Here is a 24,651-nt window from a genome sequence, read left to right as displayed (position 1 = left end):
ACAATGAGGGTTAGGAAATATAAACCCAATAATCATATTTCTGCAGATAAAACACATCTCTATTTATCATTCACTCCTACAGCAATGTTCCTAACTGAGACACTGGCAGATGTGGAGCATGTCAATCACCTTAAACAGAAATAGATGATCTGTGTGTGTGTGCGTGTGTGTGTGTGTGTCTGTGTGTGTGTGTGTGTGTGTGTGCATTTCCACAGTGGCATTTCCAAGACTCGTGATAGGCGCGTGTGCGTGCATTATTGACGTCCCTGCGGTGATATCCGCTGGACAGACGGGTTTAAGTTCATGAAATATTGTGTGGATGAACGACGGGTGGGTGGCGGGCGGGTTGAACAAAGAAAACAATGTTTAAAAATCCATTAATATTCTTGTGGAATTTATAAGCCTAGCTATAGGGCCTAAGTGCAGAGTGCCAAATACACGCCAACTGCCAAATGCTTTTTGGAACTTGGGAAGAAAAAGGGAACACCAATCCATGTTGGACTTTAATTGAATTAGAGAAAAAAAATGTGAAGTGGAGAGTTGAAAATAAAGAGTTGGGAGATCCAGGGAGGGTCAGAACAGTCTAATGTTTGAGAAAGAGTTGGTGAAGTTGTAAGAGAGGTCCATCTTCTGACAATAACAGGCTCCCGAACAGCTCCTATCCCCAAGCCATAAGACAGCTAAATAGGTAACAAAATGGCTATCTGAGTTGACCCTTGTATTTGATTTATCTCCATTTTGTCCATGCAGACTCACAGGACTGTAAACACCAGTGGCGGTCGGTGCCATTTATGACGAGGGAGGAAAAGTATTTGTCTTATGAGCATTGATTTATTTCTATTACAGCATATTGGATGACTGTCCTTCATATTCCATTCAACCAGCCCAATGTAACATCGAACGGTTTAGACTCCAACCTAGCCTATGAATGAATGTTTACAGCACAGGTCGAAAGAACAATTTTCATGGTCAAAGTGACAGACAGTGACACATTCAATACCGCCTTGCACGCTCTTGCGAAGCCTCTAGCTGATCTAGGGTGTAATCATTAGTCCAGCAGTTGCAAACGAGAGTTTATATTGGACAAATTCAGGTATGTTTATCCCCATTTTGTTCTGTTTGCTTCCGTTTAAGAAACGTCTTCCAACTGAATCGAATGAATAAATCAAATCAAATCAAATCATGAATGATTTGAGTACACCCTTAATCACACACAAACACAGTTCACTTTCATAGCAGCCTCATACAAACGGCATGATCATGTTCTTCTCGCATCTATGCTCACCTCCTCTCACCTTTTCAGTTCACTTGTGGACTTCAGTGCACAACACATCAGCTGTGTCTGACTAGGTGAAAAAAACCTTTTCAAGCCAAACCTTCACATCATAACCGTTAACTGCTACAGCCTTCATCGTTGTCACCATATTAGCTAACGTCATCGTTCACACAGCTACTAGAAGTAATGCATTAGTAAACCCGCTACAATCTCTCAGTACAGTGTACAGTCGGCAAGCAGTTTAGCAGTTAACCGGTGGGCAACGTGGCAATAAATAAATAAAAACCCGAAAGCTTACCTTGACTTGGAAGAGTTCCAGTGTTGGATAGCCTTAGCCAACTAGCTACATAGCATCCCACTCTGTTTGAGCCGTGTGTTTGAGTAAGATCTATTCGCTAGCTGCATTCGCTATCTAAGTAAGTGAAAGTGAAAAGAATACTACAGAATCTCTCTCTCTCTTCACCTTACTTTTTGAAGAAATTAATTAATTGTCTTTCTTTGAGTCAACTACTCACCACATGTTATGCACCGCAGTGCTAGCTAACTGTAGCCTATGCTTTCAGTACTAGGTTCATTCTCTGATCCTATGATTGGGTGGTCAACATGTCCGTTCATGCTGCAAGAGCTCTGATAGGTTGGAGGATGTTCTCCAGAAGTTATCATAACTACTGTGTAAGTCTATGGAAAGGGGTGAGAACCATGAGCCTCCTAGGTTTTGTATTGAAGTCAATGTAGCCACAGGAGGACGTAAGCCAGCTGTCCTCCGGCTACACCACGGTCCTACCCTACAGAGTGCTGCTGAGGCTACTGTAGATCTTCATTGCAAAATAGTGTGTTTTAATCAATGATTTGGTTTTAAATGTGATATTTAGTATAGTTTTATCTAAAAAGGATAATTGATTATAACTTTTTTAATGTTTCACTTTCTACATTTTTCTGAAACTCACAGAGGAGGATGGTCCTCCTCTTCCTCCTCTGAGGATCCTCCACTGCTACACATGTACACACACACACACACACACACACACACACACACACACACACACACACACACACACACACACACACACACACACACACACACACACACACACACAAATTCACTTCATTTGCTCACACCACATGTTTTATAATTGTTATTTTTATTTCACCTTTATTTAACCAGGTAGGCAAGTTGTGAACATGTTCTCATTTACAATTGCAACCTGGTCAAGATAAAGCAAAGCAGTTCGACACATACAAAAACACAGAGTTACACATGGAGTAAAACAAACATACAGTCAATAATACAGTATAAAAATAAGTGTATACACAATGTGCGCAAATGAGGTGTGATAAGGGAGGTAAAGGCAAAAAAAGGCCATGGTGGCAAAGTAAATACAATATAACAAGTAAAACACTGGAATGGTAGATTTGCAGTGGAAGAATGTGCAAGGTAGAGATAGAAATAATGGGGTGCAAAGGAGCAAAATAAATCAATCAATAAATACAGTTTTTTGGGCTAAACTATAGATGGGCTAAGTACAGGTGTAGTAATCTGTGAGCTACTCTGACAGCTGGTGAGGGAGATACGTGTCATTGGCAGCAGAGAACTGGAAAGAGAGGGGGCCAAAGGAAGAATTGGTTTATATAACATGCACACACATGTATCGTGACTCTACACACACACACACTCACCATATACACTGCTCCTGTTTATTATATATCCTAATACCTAGTCACCTTACCCCTATACATATCTACCTCTATCACTCCAGTATCCCTGTACATTGTAAATATGGTACTGAACTAAACCTGTATATAGTATGGTTACCCTTGTAGATATCTACCTCAATCACTCCAGTACATTGTAAATTGTAAATATGGTACTGGAACTTACCCTTGTAGATATCTACCTCTATAAATATGGTACTGACCTAACCCTGTATATAGTATGGTTACCCTTGTAGATATCTACCTCAATCACTCCAGTACATTGTAAATATGGTACTGGGACTGACCCTGTACATAGTATGCTTACTTCTCGTGTTATTTCCTATTTTTGTATCTTATGTTTTTGTTCTTATGTTATTTTTGGTACTACAGTACATTGATATTGATTACTGCAATGTTGGATATAGAGCTTGCAAGAAAGGTAGTTCACTGTACTTGTGAACGTGATATTAAATCAAATTTGACAGTCACTTTTTTATTTAACCCTTATTTTGCCAGGTAAGTTGACCGAGAACACATTCTCATTAACAGCAACGACCTGGGGAATAGTTACAGGGGAGAGGAGGGGGATGAATGACGAAGCTGGGGATGATTAGGTGACCGTGATGGTGTGAAGGTTAGATCGAGGTTTAACACCCTTTAACATCCTTATTCTTACAAAAGGTGCCATTGGATCTTCAGCAAAGACCAGGAGAAAATGCAATTAATTATTTTAAAATGACATCAGCTTGACCGATTTTCAGGAAATGAATAGCTGTTAAAATAACACAACTTGCTTTTGAAAAGATTTCAGTTTGAATTAGATGTATATTTAATGTGGATGAAATAGGAAAGGAAAGTAGTCAATTGTACAACTGAATACCCTCAAATACTATTAGCTTTTATGATACTGATAAAGTCAGCACCTTTACAGAAGGCCCCTAAATGTGATAGTATTTCAATCAGCTTTAATGATACTGATAAAGTTGGCACCTTTACAGACGGTCCCTAAATGTGATTGAAATACTATCAGCTTTAATGATACTGATAAAGTCAGCACCTTTACAGACGGACCCTAAATGTGATCGAAATACTATCAGCTTTAATGATACTGATAAAGTTGGCACCTTTACAGACGGTCCCTAAATGTGATTGAAATACTATCAGCTTTAATGATACTGATAAAGTCAGCACCTTTACAGACGGACCCTAAATGTGATTGAAATACTATCAGCTTTAATGATACTGATAAAGTTGGCACCTTTACAGACGTTCCCTAAATGTGATTGAAATACTATCAGCTTTAATGATACTGATAAAGTTGGCACCTTTACAGACGGTCCCTAAATGTGATAGAATTTCAATCAGCTTTAATGATACTGATAAAGCTAGCACTTTTACAGACGGTCCACAACCGCAACATTAATTTCTTGCAGTAAATTTAGAGACCAAATGTACATTTTGACTCGGGAACAGGAATGGAGAATCGTGCTTTCTTTCAGCATCTTGAGAAAAGCAGAGATGAAAGAAGAAAGAGAAAGCTTTACCGATATCAACTAGATTGAAGCATTCAATTTGGGGGGGCAGCAGGTAGACTGGCGGCTAGAGGGTTGGGCCAGCAACCAAAAGGTTGCTAGATCAAATCCCCGAGCTGACAAGGAACAAAATCTGTCGTTCTGCCCCTGAACAAGACAGTTAACCCGCTGTTCCTAGGCCGTCATTGTAAATAAGAATATGTTTTTGACTGACTTACCTAGTTGAATAAATAAAAATAAAGTGGTTTATTTAGTCTTTTAGGGCAACACGTAATGACAGAAGAGAAGCTGTATGTACTGCATCTAATTATAGATGAACAAAATATGTCAGAAGCTTGAAGCAAAAAACAGAGGCGTATGTAAAAAGGCCTGTCAAAAAATATTTCTGTCATCTCTGACTGTACATTACATTTTCTGTATTTCCGGATTAGGGCCATTTGCAGGTCTCACATTTTCACTTTATCACTTAAAGTCAGACGGTTGCGGATGGGTTGTTAGCAATTGCGTGCGGGTGCGGGTGAACAAACAGCTGACCCGCGCAGCGTGCGTGTGTGCAAAACCTGTGTACTTTTATATTAGAGCAGTGGAAGAATGGCGCCGGAGGAGATGGCTGCCATTTTTAACGAGCTCCAAACCAATTGTGCTATTGTGTGTGTTTTTGTTGCGATATTTGTCACTTATTTTGTACATAATGTTTCTTGCCGCTGTGTCTAATGACCGAAAAGAGCTTCTCGATAAGGACATTGATTACTCACCTCTACTGGATGAAGATTGTTTTCTTTAAGGAGTCGGACTCGAAGAGTGTCAACATAGAGAGTGTCAACATAGAGAGTGTCAACATAGAGAGTGTCAACATAGAGAGTGTCAACATAGAGAGTGTCAACATAGAGAGTGTCAACATAGAGAGTGTCAACATAGAGAGGGTCAACATAGAGAGTGTCAACATAGAGAGTGTCAACATAGAGAGTGTCAGCATAGAGAGTGTCAACAGAGTGTCAACATAGAGAGTGTCAGCATAGAGAGTGTCAGCATAGATGATAGTGTCAACATAGAGAGTGTCAACATAGAGAGTGTCAACATAGAGAGTGTCAACATAGAGAGTGTCAACATAGAGAGTGTCAACATAGAGAGTGTCAACATAGAGAGTGTCAACATAGAGAGTGACATCATAGAGAGTGACATCATAGAGAGTGACATCATAGAGAGTGTCAAAATAGAGAGTGTCAACATAGTGTCAACATAGAGAGTGACATCATAGAGAGTGACATCATAGAGAGTGTCAACATAGAGAGTGTCAACATAGAGAGTGTAGAGAGTGTCAACATAGAGCGTGAGATCATAGAGGGTGACATCATAGAGAGTGACATCATAGAGATTTACTTCAGACACCGGACAAGGCCCAAATGCCTGTCAGTTGAATGAAGAAGTGAAAAAGATGTTATATGTATGTTTTATTTCACCTTTATTTAACCAGGTTGGCCAGTTGAGAACAAGTTCTCATTTACAACTGCAACCTGGCCAAGATAAAGCAAAGCAGTGAAACAAAAACAACAACACAAGAGTTACACATAAACAAAAGTACAGTCAGTAACACTATAGTAAAATTTGTGTACAGTGTGTGCAAATGTAGAAGAGTAGGGAGGTTAGGCAGTAAATAGGCCATAAAGGCGAAATAATTACAATTTAGCATTAACACGGGAGTGATAGATCAAATCAAATGAAAGTTTCCTTGTCACGTGCGCCGAAAACAACAGGCTCTAACCAATACTGCAAAAAAAGGTATTACAGTGCCTTGCGAAAGTATTCGGCCCCCTTTAACTTTGCGACCTTTTGCCACATTTCAGGCTTCAAACAAAAAGATATAAAACTGTATTTTTTTGTGAAGAATCAACAACAAGTGGGACACAATCATGAAGTGGAACGACATTTATTGGATATTTCAAACATTTTTAACAAATCAAAAACTGAAAAATTGGGCGTGCAAAATTATTCAGCCCCCTTTAAGTTAATACTTTGTAGCGCCACCTATTGCTGCGATTACAGCTGTAAGTCGCTTGGGGTATGTCTCTATCAGTTTTGCACATCGAGAGACTGACATTTTTTCCCATTCCTCCTTGCAAAACAGCTCGAGCTCAGTGAGGTTGGATGGAGAGCATTTGTGAACAGCAGTTTTCAGTTCTTTCCACAGATTCTCGATTGGATTCAGGTCTGGACTTTGACTTGGCCATTCTAACACCTGGATATGTTTATTTTTGAACCATTCCATTGTAGATTTTGCTTTATGTTTTGGATCATTGTCTTGTTGGAAGACAAATCTCCGTCCCAGTCTCAGGTCTTTTGCAGACTCCATCAGGTTTTCTTCCAGAATGGTCCTGTATTTGGCTCCATCCATCTTCCCATCAATTTTAACCATCTTCCCTGTCCCTGCTGAAGAAAAGCAGGCCCAAAACATGATGCTGCCACCACCATGTTTGACAGTGGGGATGGTGTGTTCAGCTGTGTTGCTTTTACGCCAAACATAACGTTTTGCATTGTTGCCAAAAAGTTCAATTTTGGTTTCATCTGACCAGAGCACCTTCTTCCACATGTTTGGTGTGTCTCCCAGGTGGCTTGTGGCAAACTTTAAACGACACTTTTTATGGATATCTTTAAGAAATGGCTTTCTTCTTGCCACTCTTCCATAAAGACCAGATTTGTGCAATATACGACTGATTGTTGTCCTATGGACAGAGTCTCCCACCTCAGCTGTAGATCTCTGCAGTTCATCCAGAGTGATCATGGGCCTCTTGGCTGCATCTCTGATCAGTCTTCTCCTTGTATGAGCTGAAAGTTTAGAGGGACGGCCAGGTCTTGGTAGATTTGCAGTGGTCTGATACTCCTTCCATTTCAATATTATCGCTTGCACAGTGCTCCTTGGGATGTTTAAAGCTTGGGAAATCTTTTTGTATCCAAATCCGGCTTTAAACTTCTTCACATCAGTATCTCGGACCTGCCTGGTGTGTTCCTTGTTCTTCATGATGCTCTCTGCGCTTTTAACGGACCTCTGAGACTATCACAGTGCAGGTGCATTTATACGGAGACTTGATTACACACAGGTGGATTGTATTTATCATCATTAGTCATTTAGGTCAACATTGGATCATTCAGAGATCCTCACTGAACTTCTGGAGAGAGTTTGCTGCACTGAAAGTAAAGGGGCTGAATAATTTTGCACGCCCAATTTTTCAGTTTTTAATTTGTTAAAAAAGTTTGAAATATCCAATAAATGTCGTTCCACTTCATGATTGTGTCCCACTTGTTGTTGATTCTTCACAAAAAAAATACAGTTTTATATGTTTATGTTTGAAGCCTGAAATGTGGCAAAAGGTCGCAAAGTTTAATGGGGGCCGAATACTTTTGCAAGGCACTGTAGGTGAACTGTAAGTAAAGAAATAAAACAACAGTAAAAAAACAGGCTATATACAGTAGCGAGGCTATAAAAGTAGCGAGGCTACATACAGTCACCGGTTAGTCAGGCTGATTGAGGTAGTATGTACATGTAGGTATGGTTAAAGTGACTATGCATATACAATGAACAGAGAGTAGCAGTAGCGTAAAATAGGGGCTGGTGGTGTGTGGGACACAATGCCGATAGACCGGTTAGACAACGTGCTGGAGCACTGGTTGGTCTGGCCAATTGAGGTAGTATGTACATGAATGTATAGTTAAAGTGATAATGCATATATGATAAAAAGAGAGTAGCAGCAGCGTAAAAGAGGGGTTGGGGGGGACACACACACACAATGCAAATAGTCCGGGTAGCCATTTGGTTACTAGTTCAGGAGTCTTATGGCTTGGGGGTAAAAACTGTTGAGAAGCCTTTTTGTCCTAGACTTGGCACTCCGGTACCGCTTGCCATGCGGTAGCAGAGAGTGCAGTCTATGACTGGGTTGGCTGGGGTCTTTGACCATTTTTAGGGCCTTCCTCTGACACCACCTGGTGTAGAGGTCCTGGATGGCAGGCAGCTTAGCCCCAGTGATGTACTGGGCCATACGCACTACCAGCTGTAGTGGCTTGATGTGAGAGGCCGGCGTAACAGGCAGTGATGAAACCAGTATGCTCTCGATGTTGCAGCTGTAGAACCTTTTGAGGATCTCGGGACCCATGCCAAATATTTTTCGTTTCCTGAGGAGGAATAGGCTTTGTCGACTGTTTTGCTGTGTTTGGACCATTCTAGTTTGTTGTTGATGTGGACACCAAGGAACTTGACGCTCTCGACCTGCTCCACTAGAGCCCCGTTGATGAAAATGGGGGAGTGCTCCATCCTCCTTTTCCTGTTGTCTACAATCATCTCCTTATTGTTGGTTACATTGAGGGACAGGTTGTTATTCTGGCACCACCAGGTCTCTGACCTCCCTATAGGCAGCCTCGTTGTCGGTGACCTGGCCCATCACTGTTGTGTCGTCTGCAAACTTAATGATGGTGTTGGAGTTGTGCCTGGCCATGCAGTCATGGATGAACAGGGAGTACAGGAGGGGACTGAGCACACACCCCTGGGGAGCTCCAGTGTTGGGGATCAGCACGTGCCTGGAGCACACGTCCTGGTAATCCGTCTGGCCCTGCAGCCTCGAGTATGTTGACCTGTTTAAAGGTCTTACTCACGTTGGCTACGGAGAGTGTGATCACACAGTCGTCCGGAACAGCTGATGCTCTCATGCATGCCTCAGTGTTGCTTGCCTTGATGTGAGCATAGAACGGATTTAGCTCGTCTGGTAGGCTCGTGTCACTGGGCAGCTCGCGGCTTTGCTTCCCTTTGTAGTCTGTAATAGTTTGTGAGCAATGCGAGCCATGCCACATAAGACGAGCGTCGGAGCCGGTGTAGCATGAATCTCAGGAGGACAGAGTTGTGGTCAGATTTACCAAATGGATGGTGAGGGAGAGCTTTGCGTCTCTGTGTGTGGAGAACAGGTGATCTAGAATTTTTTCCCCTCTGGTTGCACATTTAACATGTTGATAGAAATTAGGTAAAACTGATTTAAGTTTCCCTGCATTAAAGTCTCCGGCCACTAGGAGCGCCGCCTCTGGGTGAGTGGTTTCCTGTTTGCTTATTTCCTTATACAGCTGACTGAGTGCGGTCTTTGTGCCAGCATCTGTCTGTGGTGGTAAATACATGGCCACGAAAAGTATAGCTGAGAACTCTCTAGACAAGTAGTGTGGCCTGCAATTTATCACAATATACTCCACTTCAGGCGAGCAAAATCTCGAGACTTCCTTAGATTTCGTGCACCAGCTGTTGTTTACAATCATGCACAGACCGCCCCCCCCCCCCCCCTCATTTTACCAGAGTGTGCTGTTCTATCTTTCCGGTGCAGTGTATATCCCGAATTTCCAAGCCGTTTTTCAGCCTACGATTCTTTTGATGTCACATTGGAAGGATATTCGTGATCGTACTTCGTCTAATTTATTGTCTGACGTGATCGCTGTCCTGATTTCCAGAAGCTATTTTTTGCCGTAAGATACGTTTACAGAAACATTATGTGCAAAATAAGTTACAAATAACGTGGAAAAAAACACATAATAATAGCACCATTGGTTGGGCGCCCGTAAAACTGCTGCCATTACTTCTGCCGCCATTTTAATCTGTGTGCAGATGATGATGTGCAAGTAGAGATACTGGGGTGCAAAAGAGCAAGAGGATAAATAACAATAATGGGATGAGTTATTTGGGTGGGCTATTTACAGATTGGCTGTGTACAGGTGCAGTGATCGGTAAGCTGCTCTGACAGTTGATGCTTAAATTTAGAGAGGGAGATATAAGACTCCAGCTTCAGTGATTTTTGCAATTCGTTCCAGTCATTGGCAGCAGACAACTGGAAGGAAAGGCAGCCAAAGAACGTTTTGGCTTTGGGGATGACCAGTAAAATATACCTGCTGGAGCGCGTGCTACGGGTGTGTGTTGCTATGGTGACTAGTGATGATCAAAGAGAGTGCCATCATAGAGATTGCCACCATAGAGACTTTCATCACAGACAGTGTCACCACAGAGAGTGTCACAACAGAGAGTGTCACCATAGAGAGTGTCATCACAGAGAGTGTCAACATAGAGAGTGTCACTATAGCGTCACCATAGAGAGTGTCACTATAGCGTCACCATAGAGAGTGTCACCATAGTACGTGCCATCACAGAGAGTGTCACCACAGAGAGTGTCACCACAGAGAGTGTCACCACAGAGAGTGTCACCACAGAGAGTGTCACCACAGAGAGTGTCACCACAGAGAGTGTCACCACAGAGAGTGTCACCATAGAGATTGTCACCATTGAGAGTGTCATCACAGAGAGTGTCACCATAGAGAGTGTCACCACAGAGAGTGTCACCATAGAGTGTCATCACAGAGAGTGTCACCACAGAGAGTGTCACTATAGTGTCACCATAGAGAGTGTCACTATAGTGTCACCATAGAGAGTGTCACCATAGTACGTGTCATCACAGAGAGTGTCATTACAGAGAGTGTCACCATAGTGTGTCATCACCGACAGTGTCACCATAGAGAGTGTCACCACAGAGTGTCACTATAGAGAGTGTCACCATAGAGAGTGTCACCACCGAGAGTGTCACCACAGAGAGTGTCACCACAGAGAGTGTCACCACAGAGAGTGTCATCACAGAGAGTGTCTATTTGCTCACAGTAGATGACTCATAGGAGGCCTCTGAACCTTCGAGGAGACATCCAGCTTCGAGTCGACACTATTCTGCATATATCTCCTCATTTTTAAAGATGTCAGAATGTAGGACAGACAGGTTCAGTACTCTGTGGCTGAGTCTCTAAACCCCAGCATGCCTCCAAAATGGCACCCCAGTCACTACATAGGGCGGCACTTTCGAACAAGGCACTTAAGGCTCTGGTCAAACATAGGTTGCTATTTGGGATGCCTACCCGTTACAAAATATTCCAGACTATTAAATTGTTTTAAATGGTGAACAAAGGAGCTATAATAATATCTTCATACTTATTCATTGTGATAAAACTATGGACATCTTGCTCAGGTCTAACTCTCAGAGGTGACATCACTTCAAAAAGAGGTGTTGAATCATTTAAAGTGTAGCAGCGTAGCAGCCTTTCATCCTGTTCTATTTCATACAGTGTTCCATGTTAATGACTGATTTAGTGACGAACTTTCCCTCCTGGATATAAATAATAATAAATTAAATCCATCCAATGACCACCTCGATGTATGACTGTTTCATACACTAGCTACAACAGTGGGATGTGTCGAAAAACACTAGCGATCTCGGCACTCAGAACTAAATCGGCTGCGACCGAGTCTTGTCACACGAGTTGATGTTAAGGTTATCTCTTTGTGGACAGATGTTATCAGTAAATGGTAGTCACAGCTGTCGACAGACTGTGGGACGCGGCCACTAACGAGGAACTTTGATATTGTACGCTGATTTTTCGTCACTGATAATTTGGACAAATCACAATTTTGCAGGTGATCACATCTTTCGAGGGGATATTTGGTACATAGACTTGTCCGAAACTGGCTGAAATATTAATTTTAGAGGTGAAGACTTGGCTAGCCTGAAACTGTCTGGAAGTTTCCTTTTAGAGGTGAAGACTTGGCTAGCCTGATACTGTCTGGAAGTTTCCTTTTAGAGGTGAAGACTTGGCTAGCCTGATACTGTCTGGAAGTTTCCTTTTAGAAGAGCGGAGAATTGGCTAGCCTGAAACTGTCTGGAAGTTTCCTTTTAGAGGTGGAGACTTGGCTAGCCTGAAACTGTATGGAAGTTTCCTTTTAGAGGTGAAGACTTGGCTAGCCTGAAACTGTCTGGAAGTTTCCTTATAGAGGTGAAGACTTGGCTAGCCTGATACTGTCTGGAATTTTCCTTTTAGAGGTGGAGACTTGGCTAGCCTGATACTGTCTGGAAGTTTCCTTTTAGAAGAGCGGAGAATTGGCTAATCTTGTTAGTACATATTCTAACACGTCTTCCCCCCGAGACTTAATCGAGAATCTGAAGCAATTTCATTGAATTTCAGGTGTCCGAGATTAATCTTAAGGCTATCACTAGAGACTTTACACTAGTAAAGCTGTTTAGAGTTTTCCAAACTTCTATAACATAGTAAGTATCTAATTTTCAATGCAAAACAGGGCACTTGCAATCACCTGCATATGGAGGTGATTTCACAACATGGAAAGATGTTCTGATGTCTGATGTTCCCACTAATGTTGATGGTTTATTTTCTAAGCTCCTCTCCATGATGAGCTTGGCATGAAGGAGATGGAGCCGGTCGGATGGAGAGAGTGAGTGGGAAGAATGTAGGGATGAATGGATGGAGGGTGGGACGTGATATAAGAGAGAGAGAGAGAGAGGTGAGAGAGAGTGAGAGAGTGAGAGAGTGAGAGAGTGAGAGAGTGAGAGAGTGAGAGAGTGAGAGAGTGAGAGAGTGAGAGAGGTGAGAGAGAGAGAGAGAGAGAGAGAGAGAGAGAGAGGTGACAGAAAGGTGAGAAAGGTGAGAGAAAGGTGAGAAAGGTGAGAGAAAGGTGAGATGTGGAGAACAGAGGAAAATAAGTCTGTTTTTTTCTTTATCTGCATGAGGTCAGTCGGTAGATTAGGTTATTCTGAGTTTGTCTTTTGTTGTGGCGTTGGAATGCTTGACCTTGTCCCTTCAGCCATCCTTCCGGATGTGTCATAGGAAAGTTTGAAGGATTTTTTTCATTCAAGTTTGAAGGATTTTTTTCCCCTAGTCCCAAAGTGACAGTCAGTCAGCCAGACTCCAGGTAACAATCAGCCCGACTCCAGGTAACAGTCAGTCAGACGGTTTTCACAGTGGTGACAGTCAAAGTTGGAGAGGGACAGTTATCTGTGGGTTTGTTAGGGAAAATACTAGTCGTGAGTGTTTTTTTTAAAACACAACAGTCGTGAGTCATGCTTTACTGTCCACGGATATGTCTAGGCCCTAGTTAACTTTAACGGTTAAAGTCTAACACACCAGTAGGGATTCGCCTGCAGACAGTACATAGCACTTCTGTGTGTGTCGGCAGTCAATCTCTTTTGTGTCCAAACAGAAAAAGACCTTGGAAGTTGTTAGCCACTCATCCTTGTTAGAACACTTCAAACCAGAACAGTTTAGCAGATGCTAGAGCGGCTGCAGCGAAATGCTTATGTTACTAGCTCCTAACGATGCAGTAAAATGACAAACAATTAAAATGTAAGAAATAGAAAAACTACACACAAAAAAATAACAAGAAATCAAGAATGGCGGAATAAATCTTATTTTAATTTTTTTTATTTCACCTTTATTTAACCAGGTAGGCCAGTTGAGAACAAGTTCTCATTTACAACTGCGACCAAGATAAAGCATAGCAGTGTGAACAGACAACACAGAGTTACACATGGAGTAAACAATAAAGTCAATAACACAGTATAATTATTATTATTATTTTTTTAAAGAGTCTATATACATTGTGTGCAAAACGCATGAGGAGGTAGACGGATAATTACCATTTAGCAGATTATGATGAACATTCAATAGATCCAGAATGTATGTTTTCATCACCACTTCATGGAATTGAAATATGAGGACATAGCACTTAATAATAACTTTTATGCTGCTTGATATCAGTACATAAAAGTAACTTCCATTACCATTGGGTCCATTGGGTATTGAAGTCACCAGCATAAAAATATCCCGAGGCAATCGTGAATATTTACAGAAAAATTGTACATTAAGGCAGGAAAATGTATTTATTTGTAAAGTGTTTGTGAAGTGTTTATTTGGAAAGTGTTTGTGAAGTGTTTATTTGGAAAGTATTTGCAGTTAGCCAGTTAGGTAAAACTCTATGCATGAAGTTTACAGTGACAATAGAGTCATCATTTTAGGGAACAAACAAAACAAAACAAAATGATACCCTCCATATGTGTTTAGCTCCAGATTGAGGAAATGCAGTGGGCTAACAGAAAGACATAGATACACTTGTTTTGTTTTTTAACAACTCCTTTTCATTGTTATACTCCTGTGTTTGTATGTGTCTTGTATGTTGTCATGAGGTACATGCCCCCCCCCCCCCCCTGTCCACTAAGCCATCTCCCTCCGTCGTGTGTTCCAGATTGAGGACATGCAGTGGCCTAACGGACAGACAGAGATTCCCAGCTCTGTGTGTAGTCTGCCCTGCAGGACAGGAGAGAGGAAGAAGGCAGTGAAAGGCATGCCCTGCTGCTGGCACTGTGAGCCCTGTGATGGCTACCAGTATCAATATGATGCAACGTCTTGCAAGCTGTGCTCCTACAACATGAGGCCCAACCCCAACAGGTGACAGTCAGGAACACTATAAAAAAAAATACAAGTCAAGGGTTGCAAAATTCCTGAAACTTTCCCAACATTTCCATGTTTTCGGGATTTGGGGATTTCTGGAAAACCTGGGAATATTGTAAAGTCATCAGGAATTTTGCAACCCTAAATTAGTCTGTGACATGTTTGTGTCTTCCCTGATAGTATGATGTTTTACAGTGCAGCACTGCTTTTCTTCTTGTCGTCTGTAAGTGTTTTTTGAGAATTGTCAAATAAACTGAACATAAAGCTGAGTTTTCCCCCTGTCACATCTCTCTCCCTGTGGCGCTGTACTGGAACAGCTGCCATGCTGGGTGCAGGCCTCATTGCTCTGTTGCTCGTGAATTCATGGTTCAGAAATCTGCAAAGTGTGGACAAAATGGTTGTTTTATTGAAAGCATTTAAAAATATATATATAGTTTTAATCAAAAGTACTGTACTATCGGGTTTGAGTCAGGACATATGTACGTACACCTGCTCAGTTGTTACCCATCTCACCTGCTGTGGCAGTCGGTTGCATAAAAGAATGACGTAAAATTGTCGCAAATGTTTTAGGTGTTAAAGTACACATTTCCTCACTCAAAACCAATAGTACTTTTGACAGAAAATAGCTCTTTCAATAAAACGAAATATTTGTCCATGTTTTGTGGATTTCTGAATTCTGAACAGGCAACGTAGTAGTGAGGCATACAGCAACATCACGAGTCCCGCAACCCGTGTTTGCAGCTGTTTAAGTACAGCACTACAAGGAGAGAGAGGGGTATGGCAAACTCCACTGAACTAGTTTCAATGTATGGAATCACTTGAGAGTTTCTGGATGTTGGGTAAACTTCACCTTTAATCAATCAATCAATGAATTATGTAATCAACAGGACGGCATGCCAGCCCATCCCCATCGTGAAGCTGGAGTGGCACTCCCCCTGGGCAGTGATCCCCGTCTTCCTCGCCATGCTGGGCATCATCGCCACCATCTTCGTCATGGCAACCTTTGTCCGTCACAATGACACACCCATTGTGCGCGCGTCGGGCCGCGAGCTGAGCTACGTCCTTCTCACCGGGATCTTCCTCTGTTACATCATCACCTTCCTCATGATTGCCAAGCCTGATGTCGCCGTCTGTTCGTTCCGACGGATCTTCCTAGGTCTCGGTATGTGTATTAGCTACGCGGCCCTCCTCACCAAGACAAACCGTATCTACCGCATCTTCGAAGAGGGTAAGAAGTCGGTGACAGCACCCAGGCTGATCAGCCCGACCTCCCAGCTGGCTATAACCACTTGCCTGATCGCCATTCAGCTCCTGGGGGTGTTTATCTGGTTCGGGGTGGATCCCCCCAACACCATCATCGACTATGACGAACAGAAAACCGTCAACCCCGACCAGGCCAGAGGAGTACTGAAATGTGACATCACGGACCTGCAGATTATATGCTCGTTGGGTTATAGCATTCTACTCATGGTCACGTGTACAGTGTACGCCATCAAGACGCGGGGCGTCCCGGAGAACTTTAACGAGGCTAAACCCATTGGATTCACGATGTACACCACCTGTATCGTCTGGCTAGCCTTCATACCCATCTTCTTTGGGACAGCTCAGTCCGCAGAAAAGGTAAAGGTGATTTTTATGCTGTTTCTTATTGTTATATTTTTGACATTTCATCGTCATCGTCATTGTTCGGCTGGACAGTCAGCTACAAGCATTTCTCCAGTAGCTGTGGTTCCAGCCATTTGTCTACATCCCACATCATCATGTTGTATCACAATATCAAGTGGACTCCATCAACCCCTTGGGCTTGGGATCCCGACTGGTGCAGCGGTCTAAGGCACTGCATCTCAGTGCTAGAGGTGTCACTACAGACCCTGGTTCAGAGGTCACTGCATCTCAGTGCTAGAGGTGTCACTACAGAACCTGGTTCAGCGGTCTAAGGCACTGCATCTCAGTGCTAGAGGTGTCACTACAGACCCTGGTTCAGCGGTCTAAGGCACTGCATCTCAGTGCTAGAGGTGTCACTACAGACCCTGGTTCAGTGGTCTAAGGCACTGCATCTCAGTGCTAGAGGTGTCACTACAGACACCCTGGTTCAGTGGTCTAAGGCACTGCATCTCAGTGCTAGAGGTGTCACTACAGACCCTGGTTCAGCGGTCTAAGGCACTGCATCTCAGTGCTAGAGGTGTCACTACAGACCCTGGTTCAGTGGTCTAAGGCACTGCATCTCAGTGCTAGAGGTGTCACTACAGACCCTGGTTCAGCGGTCTAAGGCACTGCATCTCGGTGCTAGAGGTGTCACTACAGACACCCTGGTTCAGTGGTCTAAGGCACTGCATCTCAGTGCTAGAGGTGTCACTACAGACCCTGGTTCAGTGGTCTAAGGCACTGCATCTCAGTGCTAGAGGTGTCACTACAGACCCTGGTTCAGCGGTCTAAGGCACTGCATCTCAGTGCTAGAGGTGTCACTACAGACACCCTGAAAATGGAAAAATACTGAGGATCCCCAAATAGATTGTGCATGTATGTAGGTGACAGATCCTGGCAAGCTGACTGTGTGATTGCGTTTTACAAACCAATGACAGTGTAATCAGAATTTAATTTGCTGAGAGAAACCATATTTACATTTTTTTTTTTTACAATAGATACCCCTAACTATTGTAATTAGCATGTCCCTAATGACTTGGTGTACAAATGCCTAAAGTGCTACAACAAATAGATGTTAAACATTTACCCTGAAGAGGAAAAAAAAAAAGAGGAAAAATAAAATGATTTTGCCTTTACAAATACTACCGGCAAAACAACAAGATTTGCAGTGGAGCTGAAGGAGGGCCTGAGTCTAGTGAAATGCATTGTGTAGTACAGTAGGTGAAATAGATGTCTCTGGGTTGGTGTAGCTATTACCCTGGAGCCAGGGACTAAACATACATCCCAAATGGCACCCTGTTCCCTATATAGTCCTATTGACCCTGGTCTAAAGTAGTGCACTATAAAGGGAATAGGGTGTCAGAGTCCTATTGACCCTGGTCTAAAGTAGTGCACTATGAAGGGAATAGGGTGCCAGAGTCCTATTGACCCTGGTCTAAAGTAGTGCACTATGAAGGGAATAGGGTGCCAGAGTCCTATTGACCCTGGTCTAAAGTAGTGCACTATAAAGGGAATAGGGTGCCAGAGTCCTATTGACCCTGGTCTAAAGTAGTGCACTATAAAGGGAATAGGGTGCCAGAGTCCTATTGACCCTGGTCTAAAGTAGTGCACTATGAAGGGAATAGGGTGCCAGAGTCCTATTGACCCTGGTCTAAAGGAGTGCACTATAAAGGGAATAGGGTGCCATTTGGGAGCAGAGGACTAAAGAGGATATACAGCCCTGGGGAGAGACGAGAGATGAAGTCTCATTAGGACGGCAGTCTCATCTGTACAAGGGAGATACGCTCTCTCTCTCTGTGTGTGTGTGTGTGTGTGTGTGTGTGTGTGTGTGTGTGTGTGTGTGTGTGTGTGTGTGTGTGTGTGTCTGTGTGTGCGTGTGTGTGTGTGTGTGTGAGTGCGCTACTCTGTGCTGTGTGAAGGCCTGACATCATCGAGCACAGCCAGGCAGAGCTCAGGCAGCAGGCAGGCACCCCAGCCCGGCCAGACTGGAATTGTAGCACCCAGACCTTTACTGCTTGTCATTACTTACCTGTCTGAGGCTGGGTAGAATACTGATGAGGGCTGGGACAATAAGGCTGCTTCACACTGGTGTTCAGCTCTAGGGTCTGAAGAAAGGTGTGCTGCTGTGAGGTGCTGCTGGATATTGGGTAGACGTGTGTAAGAGCACACACACACTCACACACTCACACATGCATGTACATGCACACACTCACACACTAACACATGCATGTACATGCACACACTCACACACTCACACACTCACTCATGCATGTACATGAACACACTCACAAACACACTCACACACTCACACATGCATGTACATGCACACACACACACACATACACACGCACACACTCACACATACACACACATGCACACACTCACACATATACACACACGCACACACACATACACACACACACACACACACACACACGCACACGCACACGCACACACACTCACACAAATTTCCCTAAGCTCATCTTTTAAATTCAGACTTAATCTGATGATTGATAATAATTGCATAGATTATAGACATTATTCACCAAAATGAGAGCTTTGAAGAGTGTTATTGAAACTGGCAATGGCTCAGATGTAGTTAATTTACTTGAATAGGATCCCCATTAGCTTTTGCACATTTAACAACCAGGGCTGTGGCGGTCACCAAATTTTGTCAGACGGTGATTGTCGAGCAAATAACTCACTGTAATTTACACTTAATTAACATGAACATATTTAGCATCTCCTGGCTTCCACACATAGCATTTTAAAATGTCCAATAAATCCATGTAATATAGCTTTTGCACATTTAACAACCAGGGCTGTGGCGGTCACCAAATTTTGTCAGACGGTGATTGTCGAGCAAATAACTCACTGTAATTTACACTTAATTAACATGAACATATTTAGCATCTCCTGGCTTCCACACATAGCATTTTAAAATGTCCAATAAATCCATGTAATATAGTCTACACCTTCACAATAAATCCATGTAATATAGTCTACACCATCACAATAAATCCATGTAATATAGTCTACACCATCACAATAAATCCATGTAATATAGTCTACACCATCACAATAAATCCATGTAATATAGTCTACACCTTCACAATAAATCCATGTAATATAGTCTACACCATCACAATCAATCCATGTAATATAGTCTACACCATCACAATAAATCCATGTAATATAGTCTACCTACACCTTCACAATAAATCCATGTAATATAGTCTACACCTTCACAATAAATCCATGATTTATTTTATACAGGTCTAAAGAAACATGATATGAACAGAATGCAGTGTATTTCAGAAGAACAGAACAGCAGAGAGTTGTCCTTATGTTACATCCTGATCTGGCTATAACATATGGCTGTGGGCTACACTAGTTCATTTAGCAGACTCTATTTGCTTAGAATTCTATGGCATTATTTTATATTATGTTATAGTATGTAGAATACAATTGAACAAAGCTGAATAAAATATATATTTTCTCCAACCGATTTGAAGGAGTTCTCACATTCGGCTGTTCTGTGTTGAGAGGTTAACAAAGATACAGGACCTTCTTTAATACTCTTGATTCAGAGTTATTCATGTAACTTTAGTTGTTCTATAAACGTTGGGCTTTGTGTTTTGATTTGTAATACGTTGTAAGGCTGCATGATGCGACTCTAATGATGATTTGAAAGAAGTTGCTTGAAAGGCATTTTTGTTTGACTAGGCAAGTCAGTTAAGAACAAATTCTTATTTTCAATGACGGCCTAGGAACAGTGGGTTAACTGCCTGTTCAGAAGCAGAACGACAGATTTGTACCTTGTCAGCTCGGGGTTTTGAACTTGCAACCTTCCGGTTACTAGTCCAATGCTCTAACCACTATGCTACCATGAGCTCTGTTTTGTTTTGTTGTTTTGGGTGTAGGCTGTACACACTACATCAGTCTCTCATTCACAATTTGACAAGCCCTTCATAATGTTTCAAATTTCCCAGAAGAATCCCCTTTGTGTGGTCACAATGCACCCTAAAAAGATCCATGCCTTTTGCGGCCAGTGGCCGTTGTGTCCTTGGCCCGGAGTGCTGCGTTGTGTCCACGCAATCCGAAGCACCTCTCACTCCCATGGCTCTCTTTGGCACATGATCGGGTCTTTCTCACAGGCTACAAGTGAAGACAGACACATCGGGGATGCAGCTGTGCACTTCACAAGATGAGTAGCATTAACTCTACTATCCCTAGTTGACCGAATTTGTGCGAGAAAATAAGTATTCCAAACACAGTCAGGGACAGTTGTGGGATGCGATAGATCCCAAATGAATACATGAAGAAAAAAAAACATTAAAAAAAAACATTTTACATGCAATGTGGCTAAAGTAACAGATCAGAACGTTTAGCTTAAAATGTTGATAAACTATTAGCAATGCGCATATAGGCTATTAACGCAAATGTCCCATTAGCGGGAAAACACCATTATAAATTCAAATGTAAAAATGCATACATCAAATCAAATCAAATCAAATAAGCCTGCTTTCTATGATTTTCTATAACCAGATGTCTTATAAAGACATAGCTTTCACAGTGTAGTTCTGTGTTGCCATGTAAAATGTTATGCTTTCTCTTTCTATCTCTCTCTGTCTCTCTCTCTCTCTCTCTGTCTCTCTGTCTCTCTGTCTCTGTGTCTCTCTTTCTCTCTGTCTCTCTGTCTCTCTGTCTCTGTGTCTCTCTGTCTCTGTGTCTCGGTGTCTCTCTGTGTCTCTGTGTCTATCTGTCTCTCTTTCTCTCTCTCTGAGCCCCTCACCTCCTTGTTGAATGTTCCTAGACAACCAGCAGCTACGGAATGAGAATTATCTCTCCATGAGATACAAAGGCAGATGGAATGACAACTGAACAACAATAGATTCTAGAACACTGAAGCGGTGTGGGGGGGGGGGGGGGATCAAATGCATAATTTACAATCCAATTCCAAAGGACATCTGGTTCTTAATCAATGACAGATCTTGTACAAAGGGGATTAGATGTTGTGTTCAAAGAATGATTGAATTCTGAATGATTGTTATGAATATGAAATGGATGGAATGGTAGGTTTGCAGTTTCACCTTTGGAATGATGGTTAGGAATATGAAATGAATGGAATGATAGGTTTGTAGTTTCACCTTTTGAATGATTGTTATGAATATGAAATTAATGGTGAGATTACTTTCACCTTTTCTCTTAGACCCACATTGAAAGGAGGATGTTAATTGTTTGCTCGCTCTGGGGACTCTGTTCACCATTAGCTAGTGTTTTTATGTATAGCTCACTGTAGTTAAACCTCTCTGTAGTTAAACCTCTCTGTAGTTAAACCTCTCTGTAGTTAAACCTCTCTGTAGTTAAACCTCTGTAGTTAAACCTCTCAGTAGTTAAACCTCTCTGTAGTTAAACCTCTCTGTAGTTAAACCTCTCTGTAGTTAAACCTCTCTGTAGTTAAACCTCTCTGTAGTTAAACCTCTGTAGGTTAACCTCTCTGTAGTTAAACCTCTCTGTAGTTAAACCTCTCTGTAGTTAAACCTCTCTATAGTTAAACCTCTCTGTAGTTAAACCTCTCTGTAGTTAAACCTCTCTATAGTTAAACCCCTCTGTAGTTAAACCTCTCTGTAGTTGAACCTCTCTGTAGTTAAACCTCTCTGTAGTTGAACATCTCTGTAGTTGAACATCTCTATAGTTGAACATCTCTGTAGTTAAACCTCTCTGTAGTTAAACCTCTCTGTAGTTAAACCTCTCTGTAGTTAAACCTCTCTGTAGTTAAACCTCTCTGTAGTTAAATCTCTCTGTAGTTAGACCGAGTGCACATCTTCACTCTCACACTGACAAAGCAACCTGTCTACCTATGTCTGCAGAGCCAATAGACCAGAGGGATTTTGGCTCCATATAGCAGGTAATCAAACGCTGACTTCTGCTGGGATGGTTAGTCTCTGAGCTCTGTCATGATTGTTAGCTACTGCTCAAACAGGAATAACACGTTCCTTTTGGAATACACGATCAGTGTGTCTCGATCTATACTCTGCTAATTTATTGCTACTTTCAACGCGATCCTACTTTACTGCTAGGAGGCTTGCAATGAGACTCAAGTTTACTGACTTGTAAATATGGCTATTGTATATTTCTGAATTTAAATGGAATGGTTTGTATTAAAGTTGGATGTAAATAAGGTACCTCTGACTGATGAGAGGAGGGTAAAGTCATGAGCTGCAGCCTGACCATCAGGTCATGTTATTTACCTAGGAAACACTGCTATTATACACACCACTCTGCTACATACACAGCTGCTGCTATACAATCTTTACCTAGGCAGTACTAATATTTTACACACCCTTCTGTTCCGTTCACAGCTGCTGCTATAAGCCTTTTTACCTAGGCAATACTGTTGTTTTACACACCCCTCTGCTACAAACACAGCTGCTGCTATACAATCTTTTAATTTCTCACAGAGAGCTAGAGCCACACAGACATGGGTTCAAATAGTATACGGGTTCTTTCAAGTACTTTGAGCATTTGATTGAGTCTGCCTGGAGTCCCACGTGGGCAGTGTTCGCACTTTTGACATACTGTACGATACGATATACTTTACCGTCCGTTTACAATGTCAATTCATTGTGTGAAGCCGGCATGCAAATGCACAAAAATAATACACTGTAATACGTTTAATATGGAAACCACTGGAAATATAATAATTAATGCATACATAGTCATTCCGTCTCTAGGGTCTACTGTCCAACCATTTATTGGCCTTACGTCTGTCCTATGTCACTGTTCAGCAGCCTACATCTGTCCTATGGTCCCACTGTTCAGCATCCTACATCTGTCCTATGTCCCACCTTTCAGCATCCTACATCTGTCCTATGGTCCCACTGTTCATCATCCTGCATCTGTCCTATAGTCCCACTTTTCAGCGTCCTACATCTGTCCTATGTCCCACTGTTCACCATCCTACATCTGTCCTATGGTCCCACTGTTCAGCATCCTACATCTGTCCTATGTCCCACTGTTCAGCAGCCTACATCTGTCCTATGTCCCACTGTTCAGCAGCCTACATCTGTCCTATGGTCCCACTGTTCAGCAGCCTACATCTGTCCTATGTCCCACTGTTCAGCAGCCTACATCTGTCCTATGTCCCACTGTTCAGCAGCCTACATCTGTCCTAAATCCCACTGTTCAGAAGCCTGATGGCTGTCGGAATGAAACTTCCCCTACTTATATTTTACTGAACAGTGGGACCTTGAATGTCCTTCTGGAGGGCAGCAGCTCAAATGTATCCCAGTAGATCCATTACAGCCAGGAAAACTCAATCAAGCCCTGCTAAAATATTTGAAATAAAACAAATACTGTTTGAACCCAGGTCTGGCAGCCAGCCAACTGAGCACCAGGTAACCTATTCTATTAAAAGGCCTTCCCTGGCTGTGACAGGAGCAGAGACGGAAAACACACAGGCGGTAATGGAAGCCATAAAAGGCAAGGCTCCATGAAGAATAGATTATTAGACTTGCAAATAGATAATGTCCTCCCCCTCCTACTCAATTTACAAAGTCACGTTAGGGAAAATACAAATTTAAGGTTTTCTCTTAATTGTGGGACAAGGTTCCAACGTGACCTTGTGGAGGAAGCTATTTGCATGAAGACACGTACTGCCTGAAATCACTTTTGCCTAATGAGTCATTCATGGAGAGGGGAGGAGAGAGAGGAGAGGGGAGGAGAGAGAGAGGACAGTAGAGAGAGAGAGAGAGAGAGAGAGAGAGAGAGAGAGAGAGAGAGAGAGAGAGAGAGAGAGAGAGAGAGAGAGAGAGAGAGAGAGAGAGAGAGAGAGAGAGAGAGAGAGAGAGAGAGAGAGAGAGAGAGAGAGAGAGAGAGAGAGAGAGAGAGAGAGAGAGAGAGAGAGAGAGAGAGAGAGAGAGAGAGAGAGAGAGAGAGAGAGAGAGAGAGAGAGAGAGAGAGAGAGAGAGAGAGAGAGAGAGAGAGAGAGAGAGAGAGAGAGAGAGAGAGAGAGAGAGAGAGAGAGAGAGAGAGAGAGAGAGAGAGAGAGAGAGAGAGAGAGAGAGAGAGAGAGAGAGAGAGAGAGAGAGAGACTACAGTATGTCACATTAAACACCCCCGTCCTAAACCATCCTTACAAGTAATTCCATGATGACCGTTATATTGCTTATTTTTTATTATCACAAAATGCACAGGTACATGGATATG

General features: G+C 42.4%; 1 protein-coding gene across 1 annotated transcript in view; it reads left to right on the top strand.

The window, feature by feature from the left end:
* Positions 1-24,651, top strand: part of LOC139413906 (glutamate metabotropic receptor 7) — a 366,925-nt gene that overhangs the window by 293,943 nt on the left and 48,331 nt on the right. The window contains exons 8-9 of the mRNA XM_071161753.1: positions 14,591-14,793; positions 15,684-16,416. Coding sequence (XP_071017854.1) covers positions 14,591-14,793; positions 15,684-16,416 — 936 coding nt within the window. The remainder of the gene's footprint in view (positions 1-14,590; positions 14,794-15,683; positions 16,417-24,651) is intronic.

This window comes from Oncorhynchus clarkii, chromosome 7 (assembly GCF_045791955.1).
Source record: "Oncorhynchus clarkii lewisi isolate Uvic-CL-2024 chromosome 7, UVic_Ocla_1.0, whole genome shotgun sequence".
Taxonomy (NCBI): domain Eukaryota; kingdom Metazoa; phylum Chordata; class Actinopteri; order Salmoniformes; family Salmonidae; genus Oncorhynchus; species Oncorhynchus clarkii.
Note: the sequence above shows the minus strand (reverse complement) of the source record. Positions and strands in the feature narration are given on the sequence as shown.